We start from the raw sequence: 24,169 nt of genomic DNA on the forward strand, positions 1-24,169 counted from the left end.
CATTCTGCTGAGGTAGAACAGGGTGTTATCCTCATTGAGAGATGAGAAAACTCGGACTTGTGGCGGTTAGTGACTTGCCAAGGTCCCATAGCTAGTAGGTGATGGAAACAAGGCTGGGCCCATCCTGTCACAGCCCAGAGCTCTTGGGCCCCATGCCATGAGGAAAGTCGGAGTAGCTTCCTAGTTCTGAAGACAGAGCCATGTGTCAGGAAACTCCCAGAGTAACTGTAAGACTGAATATATGCAGTACTGAATTGGACCCGATTTCCTGGGGCTGTGCAGGGAGCTAGTGTGTCCTGTTCAAAGTTAACAGAGAAAAAGGGTGGAGGCTCTGGGGAAAATCTAACAATGCAACGTTCCTTCAGAACATCTTCACTGTCATTTTCTTTTGCACTTGCTGGCCTTGGCCTCAGGCCCTAATTATATTATCTTCAAACAGCAACTAGAGATATTTCTCATTAAACATGAACATGGGAATGTTTAATTTGTCGGAATGTAGGTGTTCAGAAAGCAAATCATTGGTTCAGGACATTCAACTGGAGCACTGCCATTCAGATGTCCCTGGTGGACACGAGGTGGCCAGGACTCCCCCAGGGCGTGAGTTCACTGCAGATGAGAGAAGGACGAAGGTTCTGCAATTCCTGGATGAGGTCTGTGGCCCTGAGCTTGAGGCTTTCTTTACTCTTATGAAGATGAGCTAACTCAGTTTCTCTTCCACTCCCCTTAAAATGAGGTAAATGATCCTAATTGTCATTGCAAAATTATAGCCTCTGAGGGATTACAATCTGCATGTCATTTCCCATGTGATTCTTAGATGATGTTTATTTAGGATAAACATATTTGTACAGCATCCAAGAATTAATATTATTAATATTAATAAGTGCTTCACTTTAATAAGGTGAGTTAAGAGCATCAAAACTAGTGTCACAGCAATTTGCAGTACAGTCTTTGCTTCAACTTGGGAGTAATTTTGAATTAAAAAAAATAGTTTTGAAAACATGACTTTATTACCAGTTACGTATCCTTGGGCAAATCGCTTAACGTCTCTAAGCCTGAGTATCCTCATCTGTAACATGACCGTGGTAGCAGCCTTGCTGGTTGCTGTGTCAATTTGGTTGTTCAATGTCAGTATAGCTCTTAGCCTATTGTTTGACAGGTCAGTGCTAGCTCTCTTTTCCTCTCGTCCAATGTCCTTGTCACCAATTTAGAAGCGAATGCAAGGGTCCATGGAGTTATAGCAGAAGGGACATATACTCTGGGGGGAGAGGGAAAATCGGCGCCCTGCTCCCGAGACAGGGAAGTAACCTGCTGGTGCCAAGGAGGGTCAAGACCTTTGCCCCTGACAGTGTCCTTCTCCCCCTGCCTTCCAGCCCCTGAAAATGCACTGCGGGGACTGTGCTCTGGTGACCAGCTCGGGGCATCTGCTGCGCAGTCAGCAAGGCCCCCAGATTGACCAGACGGAGTGCGTCATCCGCATGAATGACGCCCCCACGCGCGGCTACGGGCGCGACGTGGGCAACCGCACCAGCCTGAGGGTCATCGCACATTCCAGCATCCAGCGGATCCTCCGCAACCGCCACGACCTGCTCAACGTGAGCCAGGGCACCGTGTTCATCTTCTGGGGCCCCAGCAGCTACATGCGGCGGGATGGCAAGGGCCAGGTCTATAACAACCTGCAGCTCCTGAGCCAGGTGCTGCCCCGGCTGAAGGCCTTCATGATCACACGCCACAAGATGCTGCAGTTCGATGAGCTCTTCAAGCAGGAGACTGGCAAAGACAGGTACGCAGGCACAGGGCAGGTGGGCAGTGGAGATCGCAGGGGAGGGGGAGGGTCGTCGTTGGCTGAGTCGCCCAACACAGAGCTTTTGCTGAAGGTTTTTATTGAAGGCCCACTGCTCATGGCACTGATAGAGCCCACCTATAGGGTCCTCCTGGTGACTGGGCTACTCAGGCTGGGTTTATGAGGCAAAGGGAAAGGGAGCACTGACATAATTACATGAATAATTCAAGCCCAAATCCCTGTTCTTTGAGAAAAAGACTACATAGCTGCTGGCTTACAGGGGTTAGAAGTGCAATATAATAGCTTTATTGCATTTCATGTTACTTGTGTGCACACTAACCAAAAAGAAGTGTCTGGGTTTCTTCCCATTCAAAGGCAAACATTTATTCAGTCAACCAATATTGACTGAGTACCTATGACTTGCTCAGCCTGCACCTGGCGCTGGGGACACAGTCAAACACAAGACCCTGCCCTCCAAGAATATCAAGTCTTAGACATCTACCAGGAAGCGGCCAGTGTGCTGAGGGTCATGCAAGGGGAAGAAAATGGTCTGTAACATGCAGGGCAGGGAGGCATGGCCTGGTCTAGGGCAGTCTTTTCCAAACTGTTAGTTACAACTCAGTAATGAGATGTGAGAGCAACGTAGTGAGGCACTGAAAGATTTTTCTCTAATGTAATGGGAAGAATAGAATCAAATGGAACAGAACAGACGAGAACAGACAATATCAGCATTCACCTCACATAGTAAGTTAGGCAAGGTATTGTCTCATGAAACTTTTATTTCAGTTTGACTGATTGATAAATATACATTTCTTTTTGAGGTGATGAAAATATTCTGGAATATTAGTGGTGATGGTTGCACAATCCTGTGAATATAAGCTAAATACCATTGAATTTCACACTTTAAAAAAATAAAATGAACACCATATATGTATATGGTTGTATATGTATATGGTTTGAAGATGTATATACATTTTTCCAATTATGATGTAAAATGTATTTTTCACTATAGATTGAAAATATTTCTGGTCTAGGAGATGAGGGAAAGGCTTTCTCAAAGAGGTGTATTTAAGCTGAGTCCCAGGCCGAGAAGACTTTAGCCAGGAAGGAAGGACCAGGGAGGGGGAGGGAGGAGTGCGGTGTGAGAGAACAGGCAGTGGGTTGGAGAACGGCCCCCCATGGCTACGGCCTGGAGGGCTGGGTGGGAGGAGTGCCACAGGATGAAGCAGAGAGATGAAGGGTCATGAGCTGGCCAATCCTAGGTGGAACAAGGACAACTGGGTATCGAGGGTAGCACTGTCTTGGGTAGCCCACATGCACGGCTGTGGTTGGAACTCTGACTCCATCACTCTCTACTCGCATGGCCTTGGACAAGTTATCTGACCTTTTAGAGCCTCAGAGACCTTCCATGTGAAAAGGGGCTAGTGACTATCAATCATCTGACTGGTCTAACCATTAAATTTCCTTGTTTCCTGAATTCCAAAACCTGTACTTTTCATAATTAATGTGCATTTAATATGTAATTTTCCCTCCCCTTACAAAAACTGTAATTGAGTTGATTGCTTATCCTAAAACTAAAGGGGTATGATAAGTAAAGGCTAGAAAGTACTAAATCTGTTATTCGGCTAGCATAGGCAGCTGGGAGTATTGGAGAATAGCACCCAAAAGACAGACCAAAGTCCAGTGTCCCCAAATTCTTTGTGTGGAAGAGCTGTCTTTTAAAATCTTAGACACCTTGGGACTGCTTGAGGGCTGGCCCGGCAGGAGTGGGCACGGGTATGGGGGAGGAAAGGGAGGAAGGGCTGGCTGTTGGCGCTGTGGCCTCTTCCCCTGGAAGGCCCCGCAGACTCCGAGGTAGTCCCACCAGTAGACCACATTGGGGATCCTGGCCGTCACCACCAGCTGCCACCAAAGCCTGTATTGGTTGACCTTTAAAACCTGTGAATAAGAGAGACTACTGCTCATGTGAATAAGTTCTTTAACCAAGAAGGCACTTCATAAGGGATAAAGAAAGAGGGCACTTATTTACAATTTCATTTTTCACTTGATGGAAAATTTGAAATAAGTAGAAACCATCTCTTCAGTAGAAAACGCTTCTCTCCTTTTAGTTTAATGATTGCTAAATTTAAGTCTTCCTGAAATGCTTCTGCAGTGCTAGCTACTTGGGATAATTACACATTGCTCTGGACTCCTTAAGGAATCATTTTAAGCTGATTTAAGTTAGAGACTAAGTCATCCTACCCTTTGGCCACTTACGATCTTTAGGAAACAATCTCACATCAAGGCATGTCCGGCTCATTAAATCCGCTGATTTCTGACCACTGAAAAGCTCTTGCTCACCATGTCCATCTCCCTGGTAGTCCCAGCTGGTAAGAAGGGAGCCAGAACTTTGTGGATTGGCTACTGGACCTATTTCTGCAGACATCCCTCTACTAGTGACCACCGCCCCTACTCAGGGGAATCACACATGAATCTGTAAGGTGCCCAAGTACATTGCCACTTCCAGAAACCTCGTCCCTCTTACCTTTAGGAAACTGTCTTAAAGAAGCTGATAGTGTATTGACTCAGTATTCTTATGTGTCCATATTAACCTGCAGCCTACACAAAGCAAAAAGAACCAAGTCAGAAACTATTTCTGTAAATTAAGACAAAAAACACTTAGGGCATAATGGTATTTCCTCTATGTATGCTTTTCATGAAACCCAACATAACAGTAGCATGTATTGGAGGATAAAGAAAGTGTAGAGTCTCTAATCTGCACATCTCATGATCGAGAAATACATTTGGACTATTTTGAAGAAATGTGACAATTCAATAGATTATGATTTATAGAAGTTTCACCTTACCTAAAAATGGAGAAAAAAATGGCTCAGGAAAAATCTGCAATTAAGAAGCATGACAAATGACATAGATGGCCAAGTGGTATTCTTTGATATTAAAAAGTAACTGTACTTGAAAATAACTTTATAATTGAATAAGGGTACATTAGGAAAATATGATTCAGAACCAATATTATAGTAATTAGATAAAGGAAGCATAAATGAAATAACTGCAGGAAGAATATTTCCATAGAGATTATAAATGAGATTCTGGTGGAGCAGAAAGGCCTTTAATTGTAATTTAGTGTGCACTATAGAATTATCAGCTCAGTGTGTTATTTCATCATATAAAAGAATATCTGATAATTTTCCCTAATAAGCACATGACAGCTCTTCATATTCTTTCATTACAGCTGATTAAGTGTAAAAACAGTAGATATTCCTTTGTTAGAAAAAGCGTTCAGATTTTTTTTTTAGAAAGACAGCACAATGAAGTTGCATTTCTATAGCACGTGATCCCAAAAGGCTATTGTTCAGGAGGTCTGGAGAATTTTAAGCAGCACTTTAAAGAACCTTCACTTTAGTTTCTTTGGTCCTCTGCTTTGTATTCCCCCCATTTACCCACAGAGCCTTTTCTGGAGAGCCACATCCTCCTGTGTTTCAGGCCGTGGCTTGTGATCTCTATTACGTCACCCCAAAGAGAGCCAGAGCTGTGGGAGGGTTTCTGCCCCTGGGAAAAGCCCAGTTTGGTGTTTGAAACTCCTCTAAAAGCACAGGGGACATGGGTGTGACTCCCAGGCCGGGGTCCTGGGATGTAGGTGAGCTGTCATTCACTTCCTTCGTTCCACGTCCTCCCGGTGATCCACTCACCCAGGTTAGGTGTACTGTCACAGCACAGAGGTGAAGACAGGCTCTAACTTAAGGGAAGGCGCTTCCTCCTCCCCACTTTGCCATTCAGTCAGCTCTTCTCCAGCCCAGAGGTCTTAGGAACATTTAGCCCTGGCAAGAGAGAAGGGGAATTATTAATACCTATGTAGTCTGGAGGCTTCTGAATTTTTGTAATTACTGTCCTGACTACTGATGGTGGTTCCTCTACACAAGACCTTGGGAGTAGAGTGTTGGAAAGATCTTCATTATGGCTACTAAAAAGCACTGAAAGGGTTTGCTGAGTTATTTACCCCATTTGCTCAACCTAGCAAGCAAGAGAGGAGGAAGGGGTCTTCATGTATCAACATACCAAGCTTGATGTTTTTCCTGGGTGTTCTCTCATTAAGTTCTCAAATAGCCCAGGACATAGAGCTTCCTACACCTGCTTTACAGATAAGAAATCAGGGGTCAGAGGTCAGAAATGATCTCCCTCAGTCATCTAGCTAATTATGATAGACACAGATAAGATTCAAGCCCATACTATTCCCATCTTTAGGAGCTTTTAAATGTACTTCCTGGGATACTACTGGGTCCCAATACAATGGAAGTGAGCAAAGGGATTAAGAAATAGAAAGTGGAAGCCATGAACTCAGGAATCACTCATGCCTGTCAGGTATTTGACAAAACAAAGGACTCACTAAAAGTGTCCTTTTGATTTTTTTGTCCTTATGTAAAATGGAAATAAAGATGCGTACTGCTTAACAAAAGGCTTCCTTCTCAAGGAGTGCCACATGGTGCAAGTTGAAGAGCCTTTCTGCAACTCAGCTACTCACATCACAAATGGTGCTTTTGGCAGGGCAATGTCCCACAGTCTGACCTTGGGGATAAGGTGCTTGAAACTGGCTAATGAGGCATGCCATAAGCACTGAGGAAAAAATAAAAGCAGCAACCCCCGAAGAATTGAAATTAATCTCCACAGCAGTATAGCATGGTAGACCAACAAGTCACTCTCACAGGGTCAAATTAGACTTTGATGTTTTGTCTGCATAGTTGTCCTTAGACTTGGCACATGGTTGATATCTGAATGGGCAACTTCATGAATGGTAGAGCACACAGATTCATTCCTTGAGTTTTGTCAATATTTGGTATTGTAATGAGAATTTTCAGAGGACCCTAAATGCTCTGACATGTAAAGTAATGCAAATGCTCAAATATAAGCATTCCTGTGGCTCTTTTCCTTTGATCATCAGCCCCTTCCCAATGAGCGTGCTCCTCCTATGGAAAGACATTCAATCAAGGTGTGAATTAGCCTGCTTCAAGGCAAGCTTTTACCCTAAGATCTATTGATCAATCAATTGATAGATAGATAGATAGATAGATAGATAGATAAACACATCTACATGTTCCTTCATATTTAATAGGCTCTTCATTATCTAGCCTTCTTGGCAAACAAGGAGAATTTGTAGTCAGTCAGGTATTCTAGTTAATAAAGAGTTGTCACACAGGGCTTGTCATCCTATAAGAAATCGAGTTGTGGTAACATGCACTTAAACATTGAAGCATTGATCATCCTCTTTGATGATGCAGAAAGTCCCTTGAGCATCTTTTAGTGTCACAAACCCACCATAATGGGGCATCAACATCAATTATGATTGTATTGTGGAATATAGTGGTTTTGCTAAGAGATTTCAATTTGGTAAATTTCCAGATATTTATCAAATGGAAAGAGAGAGCGAGAGAGAATGTTTATAGTCACCCATACTCCAAAAAGGTATAATGATCCAAAAAAGTATAATGATTACTTTACCAGCTTGCAGACTTAATTGTTGTTCCTTCCAGGAAGATCTCCAACACTTGGCTTAGCACTGGCTGGTTCACAATGACGATTGCGCTGGAGCTGTGTGACAGGATCAATGTTTATGGCATGGTGCCCCCAGACTTCTGCAGGTAGGATTTATCCTGCAAGTGTAAATCATACACAGTGTTGTGCAGGGTTTATAAATATCTGATTCTGTATAGCAATCATGACACATGTCTAACTGTCTTCTTGAAGCAATTAATTAGCATGTCCCAAGTTCTGGTTCTAGAAACAACAAACGGCATTTAATTATGTGATATAAAATATTGAAAGTTTTTGTTTGTACTGCTGGAGAATAAATCCATCTTGTGGGCTTCATTTATCCTCTGAATATTTATCAGCCAAGAGTAATGCAGTAATTGGCATAATATTAATGATGAACAAGCATTAAGAAATATTAGTTTTTACTTTCATTTCAAAGGAATGTGATAATTTTTTAATGAATTAAAAAGGGCAATTCCTTTGACAGTGAGGCCTGTTTTCTAAAATTAAAATATTCCTCTGGGCCTCTTTCCCTTACCACATCAGTAGCCTGGGTTTGCGCCACTAAGGCCAAAAGCACAGGCATAATTATTTTGATGTATCAGTTTAAAGGGAACATGCACACATCTCTGTTGCTACCTTAGGTTCCCTCCTGACGTGTGCCCAGACAGAGTTTGGTGTGCACCACACGTGCAATGAAGCACTATTCAGGGCCTGATTGGTGGAAACCAGCTTGAAAGCTCACCTGCAATTTAAAATAGTGAAACCAATAAATTCGGAAAGTGTCCTTATTTTCAGGAATGCCTGATGGCCTGCATATGGCCTCACTCCTGATCTCCAAATGGTAAAACCTGGGGTGGGGACATTTTAAACTCGTTCACTAACATGCATGCTTGTTTTATCCCTTCATGTGTTTTAAACCTAACAACTTCTCGAAGGCCCCGGGTCTTTAGGCAAAAACCACAACTCGGGGGTTGAAAGCAAGGATAAGAAAGAGTAGTTAATCATGCCATTACCATTTTGCCACTTTTTTCCCTTTTTAACCCAAAGATCCAACCCAGCAGTAATACTGGTTGATCTGTAAGACACAGATCACGGAGGAGAAGGAAAGCTATGAACAGAGCAGACCTTGGACATAAAGGTGGCCCATGCTGGAGCCAGACTGCGTAGGTGTAAAGCCTGGCCCGGCCACTTACTAACCTACTGTGACCTTGAGCAAGTTGCTTAATGTCTCCGTGTCTCGGCTTCTTCATCTATGGAAGTGGATGTGATGATAATAATAGACTCTGCCTCAGAGGGTTGTAGGCGGATTAAATAAGTGAATACATGTGAAGTGCTTGGAACAACGCCTGGTTCGAGGCAAGCAGAAGGCAGGTTAGCTTGGATCCTCACTTACTTCACTGGCCTTGTGTCCCTGTTTAACAGTCCATGTGCAGAAGTAAATAGTGTGGCCTCAAAAAGCAAACTGCCTCCTCAAACCAGCAGGCTAACAGAGGCGGTGGGAATGGCACGTATGGGCATACAAAGAGCCGTCAACGTTGATGGTTATACAGCAGATATAATTATGTAATGTTGCCATTAGGACGACAGAAAGAAAAAGCATGAATAAATTGAAATGTTAATGACTCAGTGTTCAAGGAAGTATTCCATTTATTATGGAAAACAAATGAAAGGCAAGTTAACCTGTCATTTTTCTAACTCCGAGTTAGTTCATCACCACGGCATGTACAGTAGGATGGAAACAATTTATATAATAGAATGATACTTTAAGGTATCTCCATATTGCTTTCCACAGAGGTTGAACTAGTTTGCAATCCCACCAGCAGTGTAGGAGCATCTACTCAAAAGATCCAATGACACTCTACAAAAAAGACACCTGCACTCGAATGTTTATAGCAGCACAATTCATAATTGCAAGGCTGTGGAAACAGCCCAAGTGCCCATCAATCCAAGAATGGATTAATAAAATGTGGTATATGTATACCATGGAGTACTATTCAGCTCTAAGAAACAATGGTGATACAGCACCTCTTGTATTTTCCTGGTTAGAGCTGGAACCCATACTACTAAGTGAAGTTTCCCAAGAATGGAAAAACAAGCACCACATATACTCACCAGCAAACTGGTATTAACTGAGCAGCACCTAAGTGGACACATAGGTACTACAGTAATAGGGTATTGGGCAGGTGGGAGGGGGGAGGGGGGTGGGTGTATACATACATAATGAGTGAGATGTGCACCGTCTGGGGGATGGTCACGCTGGAAACTCAGACTTGTGGGGGAAGGGAGGGAAAGGGCATTTATTGAAACCTTAAAATTTGTACCCCCATAATATACCAAAAAAAAAAGAATGATACTAACAAAGAAATTAAGAAAATGTCAATGCACCACCACATGTTGCCACTGGCTCTGGGTTTCTGTTCCTATAAGCTACCATCCTGAAGGTTCGATAGCTATTTGCATAAGATGGGTTCAGCAAGAACTCTTCAAAAGGATCCTTACACCCGGGGTTCCCTCAGTGAAAGTGGAGCCGTGCTGAGTATCATCTGGAGAGGGTTAGGGCTAGAGCGGGCATCCTGCCCCAGTCGTAAGGCCTGTGAAAGGAGGGGCACGAAGGGAAGACCAGGAGCGGCACAGACTGACTCCCACGTCCTTTCATCTTCATTTCCAGGACACACTGGCTGAACCACCAGGCACTCAGCTCCTAACTGCGTGACCTTGAACTACATTTTCCTCATCCATAAAATGGGGATAAGAAAATAATAATAAATCAAGCAGGTCATGGTGAGAATTAAATGAGATAATGGACGAAAAGAGTGTTTGAGCCAGTGCCCAGCCCACAATTAGTACTCAGGAAATGTTATTAATGTCATTAATATTAATGGCATATTAATATTACACTGTAAGAGCTATAAAATAATATTATTAATATTATCCCAAGCACTTGAGAGTTGCCTTGGAAGATACCAAGAACTTTGAGAGGGGTTCAAAGAATAGGACACAGCTCTTACCTCCCTGGAGGCTTAGGATAAGCCTTTACTCACACCAAAATAAAATGTACACAGCAATGCCACTTGCTGTGTGACCATAAAAGGAGGCAGCATTTGCAATCTTCATCTAAGAGTCAGATGAGTCTTGCAAACACCATCTGCCACCAGAGAGTGAAAAAGCAACTTCTAAGTTAGTCGTGCTACTAGTCTGACCATTCCTCCTTTTGTCTTTATTTTGAAAGAAGAAGAGCACTATTAGGGGCCAAATGCGACTGTTTGGTACAGGTGTCATGAGCTCCACAACTTAAGGAGGTAAGCTATCATCAGGGCCAAAAATGTGAGGCATAATTTCATGAGGTGGCCGAGCTCACGCTGGTTGAGTCCACCAGAAGGTAACCTCCCAGGGCAGAAAGCCCTGTGTATTTGGTTCAGTGGTGAAGCCCTGGAGCACAGGACAGCAGATATTAACACTGTCTGGGAGTATAGCAGATGCTTTGTAAATACCAAGTGAACCCCTCTATCCTCTACCCTCTCTTCAGTGTTGTAGTAAAGCGTGTTGTATGTGGTGAAAATAACCATTTCTGCCCCTATGAAGCTGTGTGACCTTGAGAAAGTTACTTGACCTCACTGAGCCTAGTGACCTTGGGCAAGTTACTTAAAGATTATGTCTCAGAAGCCTTAGTTTTTGTATCTGTAAAATAGAGACAACAACAGGACTTGCTAACTCCATAAAGCAATAGATGAGGAATGCTTAGCACAGTCCTGGGTATGTTAAGCATGCATAAAGTTAGCAGGTGAAGGGACTGACTCATCTGTGAGTGTGGATACCCATTAGCACATTGTCCAGAGATGCCCCGAGAGCACTCTGAACGCTGCTCCGTTGGAGAGGAGGGCCTGGATCCTGGAAACAAGTGGACACGTACAGCCTTCTGTGTGAACTAGATCTCACTATGCTTTGCCGTTGAAAATTGCCATCACGTGGCCTCCAGCTCCTTGCAGGACATCACGTGGGCTGCTCTCGGTGTTCCTAGCCATTCTGCAGCTTCCCGAAAGTTCCCCTTCTCCCTCTGGAATCAAGAGATTAGCCACATGGAGCCAGATTTCAGCAAACAAAGAGGGAGCCAAGCTGTTCATTTTTGGCAAACTAAACCATTTCAGACCTTAAAACACGGTTAGTACCCTCAAAACAAGTCATTAACTAAATTAATCACAGAGACTTTTACCCATCCAATAGCTCGAGCTGGGCACCAGGGAGGTGATCAGAGATGACTGAGACAGAGTCTCCGCCTCCAATCTCCCGAGTCTCACTTGACCACAATTCAGTCATGAGGTACAGAAGGTCACACGAGGTACCTGTGGGAGAAAATGTTCACCCTCTGCCTGTCAGTAGCCTCCAACGCACTGTACTTTACTGAAACATCCGTCTTTGGCTTCCGAACTAGATGGGGAGGAGTCCTTGTGCTCCTCTAAGCCTACTGGGGGCACGGAGCCAAGACCAGGGAAGGTACCCCCACACCCCACTTGCTCAAGAGCACACCCGCTTGGGTCTGCTTTACCCAGGCCTCCTGTATACGATTTATTTTCAACAAAAGGTCTCTTGGCAAGTAAGAACTTTGACAACCTCTGGTCTAAGATAGTCATGCTGCCTGCCAAACTAAATCAGACTCTCTCACCCTTTTCAGTAGAGCTTAATCATCACCTTCTTATTTCCAGCACAGAGAGACAAAGCACTCGACTTACTCCTGCAGTCATTTCCAATTGTGTCGGATGGCAGTGACCAGAAGGGAATGCCAGCCGCCATATGCATGGTGTGAGGGGGGAATGCAGTGGGAGCAAACAGCCAACCAGTCCATCAGTGCCTGGTCTCCAAGGCCAGCGTGGGTGGCCAGGAGCTGTCACTTCCCCTCCAGCTGTCCTGGAGGTCTGCCTTCCCATGCCACCCACAGGGCCAGAGTTACTGCCAGGAGTCATTCATTAGCAAGAAAACTGCTGGTAGCCCTTAAAAGTATTAAGCACATGGACGCCATGGGAACAAAGTGTCGTATTCATATTTAAAACCACAGATGGAAGCAGTGGAGGTTAAATGGTCATGGTGGCAGATAAGGGACATATCTTATTCAAGACCTGGCAGAATGTAACACTGACTCAAAGTCTTTGGAGCAGCCTTACAACCTTTTCTTCTTTACTCTGGTCCTGCAATAGCATCCTGGACTGCCCTCTCCAACTCTGGTCTTTTTCCTCTCCAAATATCATTGTGTTGCTAGATGACACCACAAATCAGACCCAATCACTTAAAACCACTCTGTGTTCCCCCAAAGCTTTTAGAGCAGAGTTCACACTCCCTGGCTTAGCACACGAGCCGTTCGGGATCAGGCCTTTGTATACTACATTAGTCACATCTCCTCCACTCAGACAGATCTGTCTGAGCTCTACTGAAAAACCTGTAAAGGAGCTCAACCTGCAGACACCTGTCCCTGTGCCCTCAGCTTGGAACACCCATCTCCCACCTTCTTAAGCTGCCTGATTACCATTGGCTCTTTACTCATACTATTAACCACTGGTATGTATTGTACACATACCTCGTGCCAGCCCTGTGCTTAACATGAACACATGCATTATTTCACTGAATCTTATAGAAATCCTATTGAGATAAATAAACATTATTATCAGCATTTTACCTATGAGGCTTAAAGACATGAAACAGCTGGCCAAGGTCATAGAGCAGATAAGTGGCAGGGCTGGGATTTGAACCCAGGTCTCCAGGGCTCAAGAGCCAATGTTCTTAGTCTACTGTCTTTCAGTCTACTGTTCTAATACAGCATCCTTTCCTCCTCAAATCCCCCTGCCCTTGACCTCCTGTCTGAGCCAGACCTACTGCACTCTGCTCTACCCAGCCTCACCTCTCTGAGGGACTTGTCCATCTCCTTCATTTGCCTCTGAGCTCCGTAAGAGGAGGAGTCAGGTCTCAACCCACACTCTATCTTTAGCACTTGTCATTGTGTCTGGCATATAGTATATATTCAGTATAGCTTGTTTCAATGATAAACAAAAAATCCTTTCCTTTAAGAGACTGATTCTAAACTTATTATCACAAGACCAAAAGTGCCAGGCGAATAAAACTATAATTAGCAAATGTCAGATTGAGATTTTGAGGGAACCCCAGAAGTCAATGGCAGCCACCTTGTTTTATTCTCAGCCATAGCCAGCATTGGGTCCTCAAAGGGGGGCTCAGGTATCTGCCCCCACCCTGCCTCCATCACCAGCCTCCAGGCTCATCAGTGCTCAGAAAGCTGGGGAAAATTAATATCATGTTGTGCCAGAGACAGCATCAAAATATATTATTCTGTGGACTGTAGGCTCTTAAATCATGCCATATCCATATAGGAAGCTAAATTCTTTCTCTCTAGATGGACTATAAATTGCAGTGAAAAGATCTGTTGTCGTTGCTTTCCAAACTAAGTTATGGTGAGTATTTAATCTCATTTTCCATTGTAAATTATTTGCGACGATAATGGGCCAAGCATTTAAATTCTACCTAATAATCTTATTTCTGGTCATACTTAGCACATTACCAAGTTTACAACTCTCTGTTACCCATCATTTCTTGGGTATTAATTAGCGGGGTAATGATTCAGAGTGATCACTGTCATGGAACTAAATTAATATCTCATCCATAATGTGAAGGACATCTCAAAGGTATCGTGAATATCAGAGAGTTGATTCTGCTAGAATTATTAGCTAGCGAACATAAAGCTGCCAGCCTAACAGGGAAAGTTCTTACTTGGCGACGGTCCATGGTGTAGAATTGGACGCTTACAAAAGACAGGCGAGGAATGGTAATGCTGCCCGTGCTGTTTACGTTTTAAGAAGTAGACTTAAAATACATTGTTGTATTTTTACCTAGACTCTTATCATTTCTTCCAACTTTGCCACAATTTGACCAACTCTTACCAGTCACTGGGCGTTTTCATTATCTTTGGTCTGTGGGTATCATGGATCCATTATGAGACATTATGGCACACCTGACCTGAGTCATTGGGGGTTTGAGTGACTCACTGTGGCTCTTTGTCCAAGGAAGGATGGGCAGCTGCAGGCTCTTTCTTAATGCGCTATGCGCTCATAAGTGTTATTTCATGGGCTTCCAAAGTGTACAACTGTTTTCCTTCTAGAAGAATATCCAAGGACAAGAAATCATGGGAGCAGAAATCAGGGTAGCTCAGTGGGTCCCCTAGGCCTGACACAGATGTTTAGGAAGGGCTATTGTAGGAACCATTTTCTTGTGAATGTTACATGGTGTCACCAAAGGCCCCCGATGCAAGCCAATTGCAGAACACATAAATATTTGACAGTTATTAATTCATCTCTATTCTTTAAACATTTCCCAAGTACCTACTATCTGCCAAGTACCACACCAAAAATAGAAGTGTGTTTAAAGAGAGTATCTAAGTGCTCTAGGAAGAAGCAAAGACACCATCTTTTTCTCAGGACATTGGCAGCTTCCCCATAGTTCATTCCCACCCTCAATCAACAGGGTCAACCTAGATCATACGGTAGGAGAGAAAAGGTCATTTCTTTTCCTCACCCATTGCAAGGCTTTTGTGGCTGAGACTCCTAAGACAAGACAGATTTATAAGAGAAAAGCATACGCATTTATTTAATATAAGTTTTATGTGATACTAGAGCCTTCAGAAATGAAGACTCAGAGAAATAGGGAGACCTACATATTTTTATGCTGTGTTTGATGAAGTGGATGGTTGTGAAGAAGTATGAGTGGACAAATAGGGTATGATCTAATGGTTATAAACTAAGGGGTAGTAGCAAGGCCCTTTTGTTCAGATTCTTCTTGGCATTTCTGTGTCTTTGAGGATAAGGATGTTCCTTTCCTCTAGGTATAGTTGAGGGTATCTCCGGAATTAAGGTTTTATGACCTACTTTAAAGGAAGGGCAGAAAAATTTTTATGACTGCTCCAGGGGAGAAGGGTGAAGGGAAGGTGAGAGTGGCCTCCCTGCTTCTGTTGTTTCCTCCAATGCTAAGGTAACATATTTTGGGGTAGCGTGTCTCAAATCCCAACAGCACTTAGAAATGGAAGTGTCTTCCCTTGCTTACTAATATTATGAGGGTTTTTTTTCCCCACTTACACAGCTTAACTTTAGAAGATTCCACAATGGGATATTAAAAACCCCTGCTGCCATTAATATTGGTAGGTAGAATTTCAAGTGAACACGAGGCCTCTGCTTATCACCCTGGCCAGCTACAGCAAGCTCCACACATGGGGCACCTCTGCAGTAAGGGCTTGGAAGGATACAGCAAGGACAGCTGCTCCCAGCCCTGTGCTGCTGATGCCAGCAGGAACCTGGAGTACCATTCCTAAAGGACCCCACCTGGAGGACAGGAGTGTTTCCAAGACACAGAAGCTCATTCTTAAGAGTACAGGGTCTTGAGTCAACCAGCTTTGGTCCAAATCTCAGCTCTGAATCTTCTTCAATTTCTCTGTGCATGAGTTTTCTCATCTATAAAATGGGGAAAATAATAGTACCTCTCTACTGTAGTTTGGATATAGTTTGTCCCTACCAAATCTCATGTTGAAAGTTCATCCCCAGTGTTGGAGGTGGGGCCTAACAGGAGGTGTCTGGGTCATGGGGCAGATCCCCATGAATAGATTAATGCCCTCCCTGGGCACAGGGTGGTGAGTGATTTCTCACTCTGTTAGTTCCAGCGAGAGATTGTTAAGAAGAGCCCAGAACCTCTCCCCTCTCTCTCTTGCTGCCTCTCTCACCATGTGATCTCTGCACATGCCAGCTCCCCTTCACTCTCCACCATGAGTGGAAGCAGCCTGAGGCCCTCACCACATCCCCAGTCTTGAACTTTTCTAGACATTAGAATTGTGAGCCAAATAAACCTTTTTTCTTCATAAATTACCCAGCCTCAGGTGTTGTTATCACAATACCAAACAGACTAAGATACTCTCTCATAGGGGTGATGGGAGGATTACATAAGATAATATATGTGGGATGCTGAGCACTATGCTGGGGGATGAAATAGACAAGTCCAGCACCTTGAAGGGTCCACTAGTGAGGCTGTGTGCTGAAATCCGGGCACTGCTCTCTGCCGGAGTGCCAGATGCTCACCTATCAAATGGGAGCAGCAGAACTTACCTTAGAGAGCTGATAGAGATGTGGAGGAGACCACATAGTTAAGCACTGAGGCTTAGCAGGTACTTAAGTTATCAGCCATCTCAAACCTGCTGCATCTTAGAATCTCCTAAGGAGCTTTATAGCATTAGAATCTGCTAAGAAGCATATTTTTTTATAATATATATATTATAAAAAATATTTTATATATGTTTTAGTTTTTGTTTTAAATAGGTTTACAGTTACAGAACAGTTGCAAAAATAGTACAGAGAGTTCTTTATCCAACTTCCCCTAATGTTGATATTTTGCATTACTACGGTCTAATTATCAAAAGTAAGAAATTAACATCAGTACAATGTTCAGCTAAACTATAGGCATTATTAAGATTTTACCAGTTTCTCCTCTAATGTCCTTTATCTCCTCCAAGACCTAAACCAGGATACCTTTGCATTTACTTTTCATCTCTCCTTAGGCTCTTTAAATCTGTGACAGTTCCTCAGTCTTTTCCTGTTTTTCATGAACCTGACATTTTTAAAGAGTACCAGTCAGGTGTTTTGTAGAATATCTCTCACTTTGAGTTTATCTAATATTTCCCCATACTTAGGTTGGAGCTATGTATTACTAGAAAGGATACCAGAGAAGTGACAAGCCCTTCTCAGTATCGTCTAACAGGAAGTACATGATGTCAATATGGATTATTCTAGTGATGTTAACCTTGATCACTTGGTGAAGGTGGTGTCAGCTGGGCTGAGTTTGCCCACTGTAAAGTTACTATTTTTCCCATTGCCATTAATAAATAACTTGGAGGCGATGCTTTATGCAAATAACCCATTTCTCTTCATCTTTTCCTCTACTAATGTTCCATTCAGTGGTGTGTTTTGCCTGCAACAATTACTGCAGTGTTCTAAGGGCAGTTTTCTATTCCCTCATTCTTTCTACAGTTCTCGATTGGAATTTTTCTGTAATGAAATGCTGTTTCCTCTTTCTCATTTATTTATTTTTTTAATTATTTATTGAAATCATCATGGACTCGTGAATATTTGTTTTATTTTATTGGTTTTATAATCCAATATTGCCATTATTTATTTTGATGCTCAAACCTATGGCACTTTAAAAAATATCTGTGCCTGAGACCCTCTCCAGATCATTTGAATCAGAATCTATGGTAGTGGAGCATAGGCAATGGTATTTCTTTAAAGTTGCCCATGTGCACTAAATATTAGTTCCTTCATTCTCCCCACCTGCCTCCTCCTAAAAGAAAAATCCTCCCTCCCATGTTTTTGCAGGACTTGTTCCTGCACTGGCTGTCAGAGTGCTGATGGTGACTGCAGCCACTTAGGGAACTGGCTCTGTGGTCATCTCTATTCCTGCCCCCCCCACAACCCACATCTCTATTCCTGCCCCCCAACTCTGTCAGCTTCCCCTGGCCCACAACAGGAACCTGGGTGCCAGAATCCCTTTTACAACAGCCTCCTCATGTAGAAATTCTGATGTTCATTGTCATTTTCATTTGGGTCAGGTGGAGGACAAAAAAAGCTATGGCAGCCTTTAGAAAGTCAAGTTTAAGCAAAGAGCCCAGGAATTATGACCTTCAGCTAGGAAGGGCTTTCTAAACGAATGGTGGATTGCAGCCGATGGCAGGCTCACGGCTGAGAGAGCTGTTCCCACAGCTCCTGGCTCTGCCTTCCCAAGTCCCACAAAGCACTTTCCTGCTGATAGGACAGAGTTTTAAAGAGCAGAAACAACTCTCACTTACATGAATGACTTATTTGGACACCTCTGAAATCATAATAACCAAATATGTAAATGTAATTCTCCCTTTAGGTCATCAATATGTAGCCAGATATGTTTTCGTTCAAAGACATGGTCTTCCTGAATAAGGAAATTGATCCTATAGCATCCTTTAGCTGGTTTCCAATTACTCTCTATTCCTAGGTGCCAAATCAATCTCATGATATTTTTAGAAACCTAATTGTTCCTTTAGTTGAATTGGTGCCAATAATATGTCCAAACTTAGATGAAGCAGATTTAAAACCTGACTTGTGATGGAATAAAAGCTTAACCCTGAGTATACCATGGCAGTGTGAATTTGACATGGTTCCCCAAATTATGCCATATAAGTCTGGGGAGATTTGTCTCCCAAGTTGCTGTTCCTTTTTGTTTATTTTTTTCTTCATAGTGATCAGTTCCAACTCCAGTTTTTTCTAGCATGCATTTTCTGTATTGAAAACACCTTCTCCTAAAATTCTAAGGGATTCCAATTTCTAGGGTAAGTGAATTAATGAAACCCATAATAACTAGACAGGAAAGGATCCAATGTTTCCTGATAGAGCATAGACATATTTCCAAGACAGGCATTTTGGAGATGCAAAGTGTTAATTCAGCTCAGCATCCAAGCCAGGGTGAGGAACGTTTAGATTCTGCATGACAAAAATAAATCTCTCTTCCTGGAAGAACTTTAACCCAAGAGGAGAAGCAGCTCAAAGGTTTATTGTTGTCAGAGCCACAAACTTGACACCCCTCTTGATAAAAGACTTAGATCCCTGACCCCAGTAAAGTTGCTACTCTAAAAGCCATTTGTGTATTGATCTCCTCTGAAAAAAAAAAACCGATAGGTGTCTGGCAAGATGAGCATCTTTGGGAAACCAAGTTACTGTACTTAGAGGACAGTCTGAGTGACCAGAGCGGGGACCTCAGGACACCAGGCCCTGAAATGAGATTTGGAGAAGCTGGCAGCCTGGGCCTCTTCTCAGTCTCTACAAGGCTAGTGGAGGAGTGTAGCTCCAAGTGGGAAAGTGTATCTGCTGGGAAACCTTAACCAATCTTACTCTCCACTCTTCAAAAGACAGAAGAGGTGGGGTGGGCTGGCCTAGCATGGATACCAATCTGAGACCAGGGTGCTTGGGTGGTTAGATATATTGGTTACCCTACAACAAGGACACCCACCACCCCTACGTGTTAATCCTGGGTTCACCACCTGGAAGAAATGAACCAATATTACCTGTTTGAGGCTGAGATGGAGATTCAGAGGCAGAAAAGTGCTGACACTATCAGGCTACCCAGCTAGGACTAAAGATTTAGAATTTTTAGACTAAGACTCAAGACTTTGAGTACCTAGGCCAACTGCAGCAACAAGAGAAAAAGGGTGGCATCTTGTTGGCTGTCTTCGTTTTTCTCCCATAGGATCAAACTGCAATCACCAACTTTTCCATGCTTGGAGGAGAAAAAATGTCTTTGGGTGCTTGCTGTTTAGCTGCTCACTTAATATAAATTTCTTTCAACAACAGAAATTTAAACATCATTTATTGAGCACCTACCAGGCACTGTTCTAGGAATATAACAAAACCCTGCCGACAATAAACAACAGTCATTTCAGAGGCCAATTAATGCCATATAGAAAAAGAATTCGAGTGATATGGAGTGAAGGGAGCAGCTGTCAGGTAAGGCTTCTCTGAGGAGGACCCAATGGTGAGAGTGAACTCCTGGGGAGAGTGTTCCAGACAGGTGACTTCCCTCAAGTGCAAAGGCCCCGAGGTAGAGGCAAGCTTGGTGGAGCTGACGACCAGAAAGGCCAGTATGGTGGGGCACAGTGGACCAGGACAGATCGTATTGCGTCCTATAGGCCATGCACTCTGTATAACTGAAGCCTCTGGAGGGTTGTAGTGGGGAACAGGAGTATGTTTTATTTTGTAAACATTTCTATAGCTGCTTGTGGTAAAAAGACTGTAAAAAGAGTGGAAACATTCTACAGCTGTGACTTAGTAGCATGTAGTATCTAAATCCTGGGAACCTGTATGTCCTATAGCACATTTGCCTTCTCTTTGTTTAATAATGATGGTCACTGCATTTATTTCACAACCTCAAAACCTCTCTACTTGCTTATTGCTTAAACATCAGAAAAACCATTTGCTGAAATTCCTTTAACTAGAAAATATGATTTGTGCTTATCAGCTTATTACAGATAACATCTTACCTCAATCAATCATAGAAAATTTTTTTTTTGCTTTAATCAGTTATCTCGCTTTTCCTCCTACAGGGATCCCAATCACCCTTCAGTACCTTATCATTATTATGAACCTTTTGGACCTGACGAATGTACAATGTACCTCTCCCATGAGCGAGGACGCAAGGGCAGCCATCACCGATTTATCACGGAGAAACGAGTCTTTAAGAACTGGGCACGGACATTCAATATTCACTTTTTTCAACCAGACTGGAAACCAGAATCACTTGCTATAAGTCACCCTGAGGGCAAACCTGTGTTCTGAGGAATGAGCGTGCTGCACTGTCCCAGGTATCAGTCCCTCTGTATCAGACACCGGGACCTTGAACTTCCCGAGTCACCAGACCGGAGAGGGAACAGAACTGGTAGCAGAAGACAGCGTCGCTCCTTAAGAAGGCCTATGGGCAGATGCCTACCAGGCGTGACTGCAAAGCAGTGCAGTTGGTTTGTAAGAAAAATTCCCAAATTAATACAAGCAAATGAGTGTTGTCCCTTTCAAAGGTGTTACCTTAGGAGCTGAACACTCATTTCAAAAACACTTCAGATCTCTTAGTATTGCCTTCGAAACTGAGACATGAGCAACTCAACAATATTAGTTGCATTCCTTTATAGAAATACCATGTCAAAAGACATTTTTCTATCAAGTTGTATCCTTTCCTGATCTATACCCTTTGTCATCTATTAGACTCTGTATGTGTGATTTGTAAAAAGCAGCCTGAAAGTATAGACAAGATTTCTGAAGAGCACATCTCCACTGACTTTCATAAAGCAAATGTCCAATATTTATTTACTGAGAGTTTTTTAGTGCACTCTAGGCCAGTATTTTTATAGATTATGATTATGTGGTAATTTATCCTTCCTAGCTCTTTAATCCTGAATGATGGTTGGAAATGGCCTAGAATTGGGTTGATGAGTTACTGTGTTCACAATGCTCATTGTTAGCATGCAATTGGTATTTGACTTAGAAATGTTGTGTTGCATTTTTTGAACCCCTAGGCTTCAGGAAAATTGTTCTTTCATGGAAAGAATAGCTATGGCATTTTCTAATGTGCAGAAATGCTCCAAAAGGACAAGATTGAAAACCAAAAACTATATTATTAAAACAAAAAGATGCTAACAAGAGAAACTTAAACATAGTTTTCTTTAGTAATAATTTACATAAGTAACGTATTTTAGGCCCTAGTTTCCTCTTCTCTAGAATGATGTCACTGTACTAGATGACCTCTTAAGTTTTATCCCAAATCTAAAATTCTGTGAGCCTCTCATTGACCCATTTGAGGACTTTGCACTTGGAATGATGGGGCTCCAACAGCAGCAGGAACCTTATTTGTGGGGTGGTTATATTCCCACACTACTTATATCCCTCTTGTGGTTAAAAACATACTTCGTCCTGCGTCCCCATGGGCTAAAACCTACCCCCTGCTTCTCTGAAAGCACCACTACACACACACACACACACACACACACACACACACACACACACATGCACACGTACATACGCACACACAAATACTACACACACAGAGACATACTTCTGAGGGATTCCTTGGCCACAGAGCAAGGAACTACCCTTCTTTGAGGAGAAGAGACTACAAGGAGATTCCCTATCATACAACTCATTTATCTTATGAACTATTCAGACCCACTCAAATTTCACTACAAATCTTCTTAGATTATAGTCACTACCATTTCCTGGCCTGAAGGAGTATAAAGGACTTATTTTAGTAAGAGTCAAGATCAATTAGTACTGTAGATTTTTATTTACACAAGTAATATTGATCAAAAATTGTCTTTTAAAAAATATACTAGTGTTTTCTTTACGTGTGGCTTAGGAGGCATTAGTTTCTCTAATGCCAAATTTGAAGGCACCAGCAAATATTATCTATGAAGACTGACCTTGTTTTATAGACATGAGCTGGCTTGTGATTAAAGAAGGTTTCTCACATTGCCACTTCTTTTCCCTTGATTGTATGGAGTACTGTTGTTGAAATGGAAACACCGTAGTCCAAGTATCCACATAGCAAATACAAAGTTAGTATTATTGTAGTGTGGCTTGAGTTGTGAAAAGCCAGTTAGATTGAAATGGCCGTCCAGAACATACTGGGATGCATTCTTTACATTTTCTCGTAGTTTTTAAAGGGACTATGAATTTTATTCCAACACAGTGTCTTCTGCATCATGGACTCTGAACACACAATATTTTATGAACATATAAAAAAGTGTATGAATTTTATGCAATTTATTTTATAGGCCACCTTTACAATCACTTGAAGAGATTGTTGCTTACATGCAAATGTCTCCTTTGACAACTTCTGTATTTATAGAAATTTGGGGAGGGGCAGTTGGGACATGTAAGCAGGTAGCTGTATTGCCTAATCTAATAATATCTCACATGTCTGTGTGTCTTCAGGCTTTAGGTTGTTCTTTTTTTAACAAAAAAGACCACCATGAGCTCTTTTTTTGTAGCTTTTCTCACTCAAATACTCAAAAGAATGAAAGGCAACCAAATCCTGAAAGCCCTGGCTTCACCAGGAAATATTTTAAATCTATGTATAGCTAGGATATGTGAATTCATATTCTTATAGAACTATGGTGTAAATACATGTAAGAAATTATCATTTGGGTAGTGGTTTTATTGTAGCATGAAAGGAAATGCCTAGAATTCTGATAGATTGTGCTGATGGACCTGGTTGCGGGCAATTGAATTCTCGCCTTGCCACTATCATTTCATGACTGTCAGTCTTAACGCCACTCAATACCATTAAACATAAACTCTGCTGTAAAAGATGACTACAAAACCATGTTGACAGACCTCAGTGATTTCAATACCTGATTGTGTTTGAAGCCTAAGTCACACCCGTTTACATGACATACCTTTTCCTCCTCTCCCAGCTGTGTCATCAACTTCCTCCCAGCTTTTAAGACCACAGTAATACAATGCCACAGCTGGCAGATCCACGGCTTCTGTTATTTCAACGCAGGAACATTTGGCAGAGGCCATTACAATAGATAGCCATTATGGGCAAAGATACAGGAATTCACAAACAAAATCAATCACTTCAAATGGCCCATAAAAAGAGGAATCTCACATTTAATATTCCACAGTAAATATCCACCCAAGAAAGCGTACATTAAAAGAACATTAGGAGGTAAATATTCAGTGTGCTGTGTGGGGACTTAGCTTTGTGATTTCCATTACCGTTAATGGGTGTTTGGCAACTAAGTCCCTGTGCTTCGCTAACCCTGGTATGTACTCCTAAGGGCTAGACATAAAATCAAAGCAATTCGGGAACTTCTAAGGTCATAATCTCCTCTTCAAAAAAAATAAATAAATAAATGAAAGCAAAACACAAAGTACTGTACCTAAAGTGAAATTTGTGCATGGTCTCTAAGAATCCTTAGGTTACTACCAAGTTTGTGTATCAGATTCCAAACGATACCTCTCCACACAGATTACCTTTGTTTCCTGAAGTTCTCTCTACATTTCTGATCTATTTGAATTACATTAGAATTTGAATAATGACTCCCTTCAAAAATTAAAATCATTAATTTAGAAGTTAAATGAATGCCAGGTAAAAGTGGAAGGAAGAAGATGAAATTCTGTTAGAACTAAGACAGTGCTATTTAAATGCATATGTACCTATTTAGTCCCTGCCTAAATGTTTGCCCTTGTGTAAGAGTGACCTGATTTCAGAAATATACCCTGGATTCCACCAGAGTGGTGCTTCAAACTGTTA

At 42.3% G+C, this 24,169-nt stretch overlaps 1 protein-coding gene across 1 annotated transcript in view; it reads left to right on the plus strand.

The window, feature by feature from the left end:
* Positions 1–23,769, plus strand: part of ST6GALNAC5 (ST6 N-acetylgalactosaminide alpha-2,6-sialyltransferase 5) — a 160,237-nt gene extending 136,468 nt beyond the window's left edge. Inside the window, exons 3-5 of the mRNA XM_012787893.3 lie at positions 1,371–1,780; positions 7,306–7,413; positions 20,466–23,769. Of these exons, the coding sequence (XP_012643347.2) occupies positions 1,371–1,780; positions 7,306–7,413; positions 20,466–20,697 (750 nt within the window). The 3' untranslated portion in view covers positions 20,698–23,769. The remainder of the gene's footprint in view (positions 1–1,370; positions 1,781–7,305; positions 7,414–20,465) is intronic.
* Positions 23,770–24,169: the final 400 nt, after the last annotated feature.

The sequence above is a fragment of the Microcebus murinus genome, chromosome 2 (assembly GCF_040939455.1).
Source record: "Microcebus murinus isolate Inina chromosome 2, M.murinus_Inina_mat1.0, whole genome shotgun sequence".
Classification (NCBI taxonomy): Eukaryota; Metazoa; Chordata; class Mammalia; order Primates; family Cheirogaleidae; genus Microcebus; species Microcebus murinus.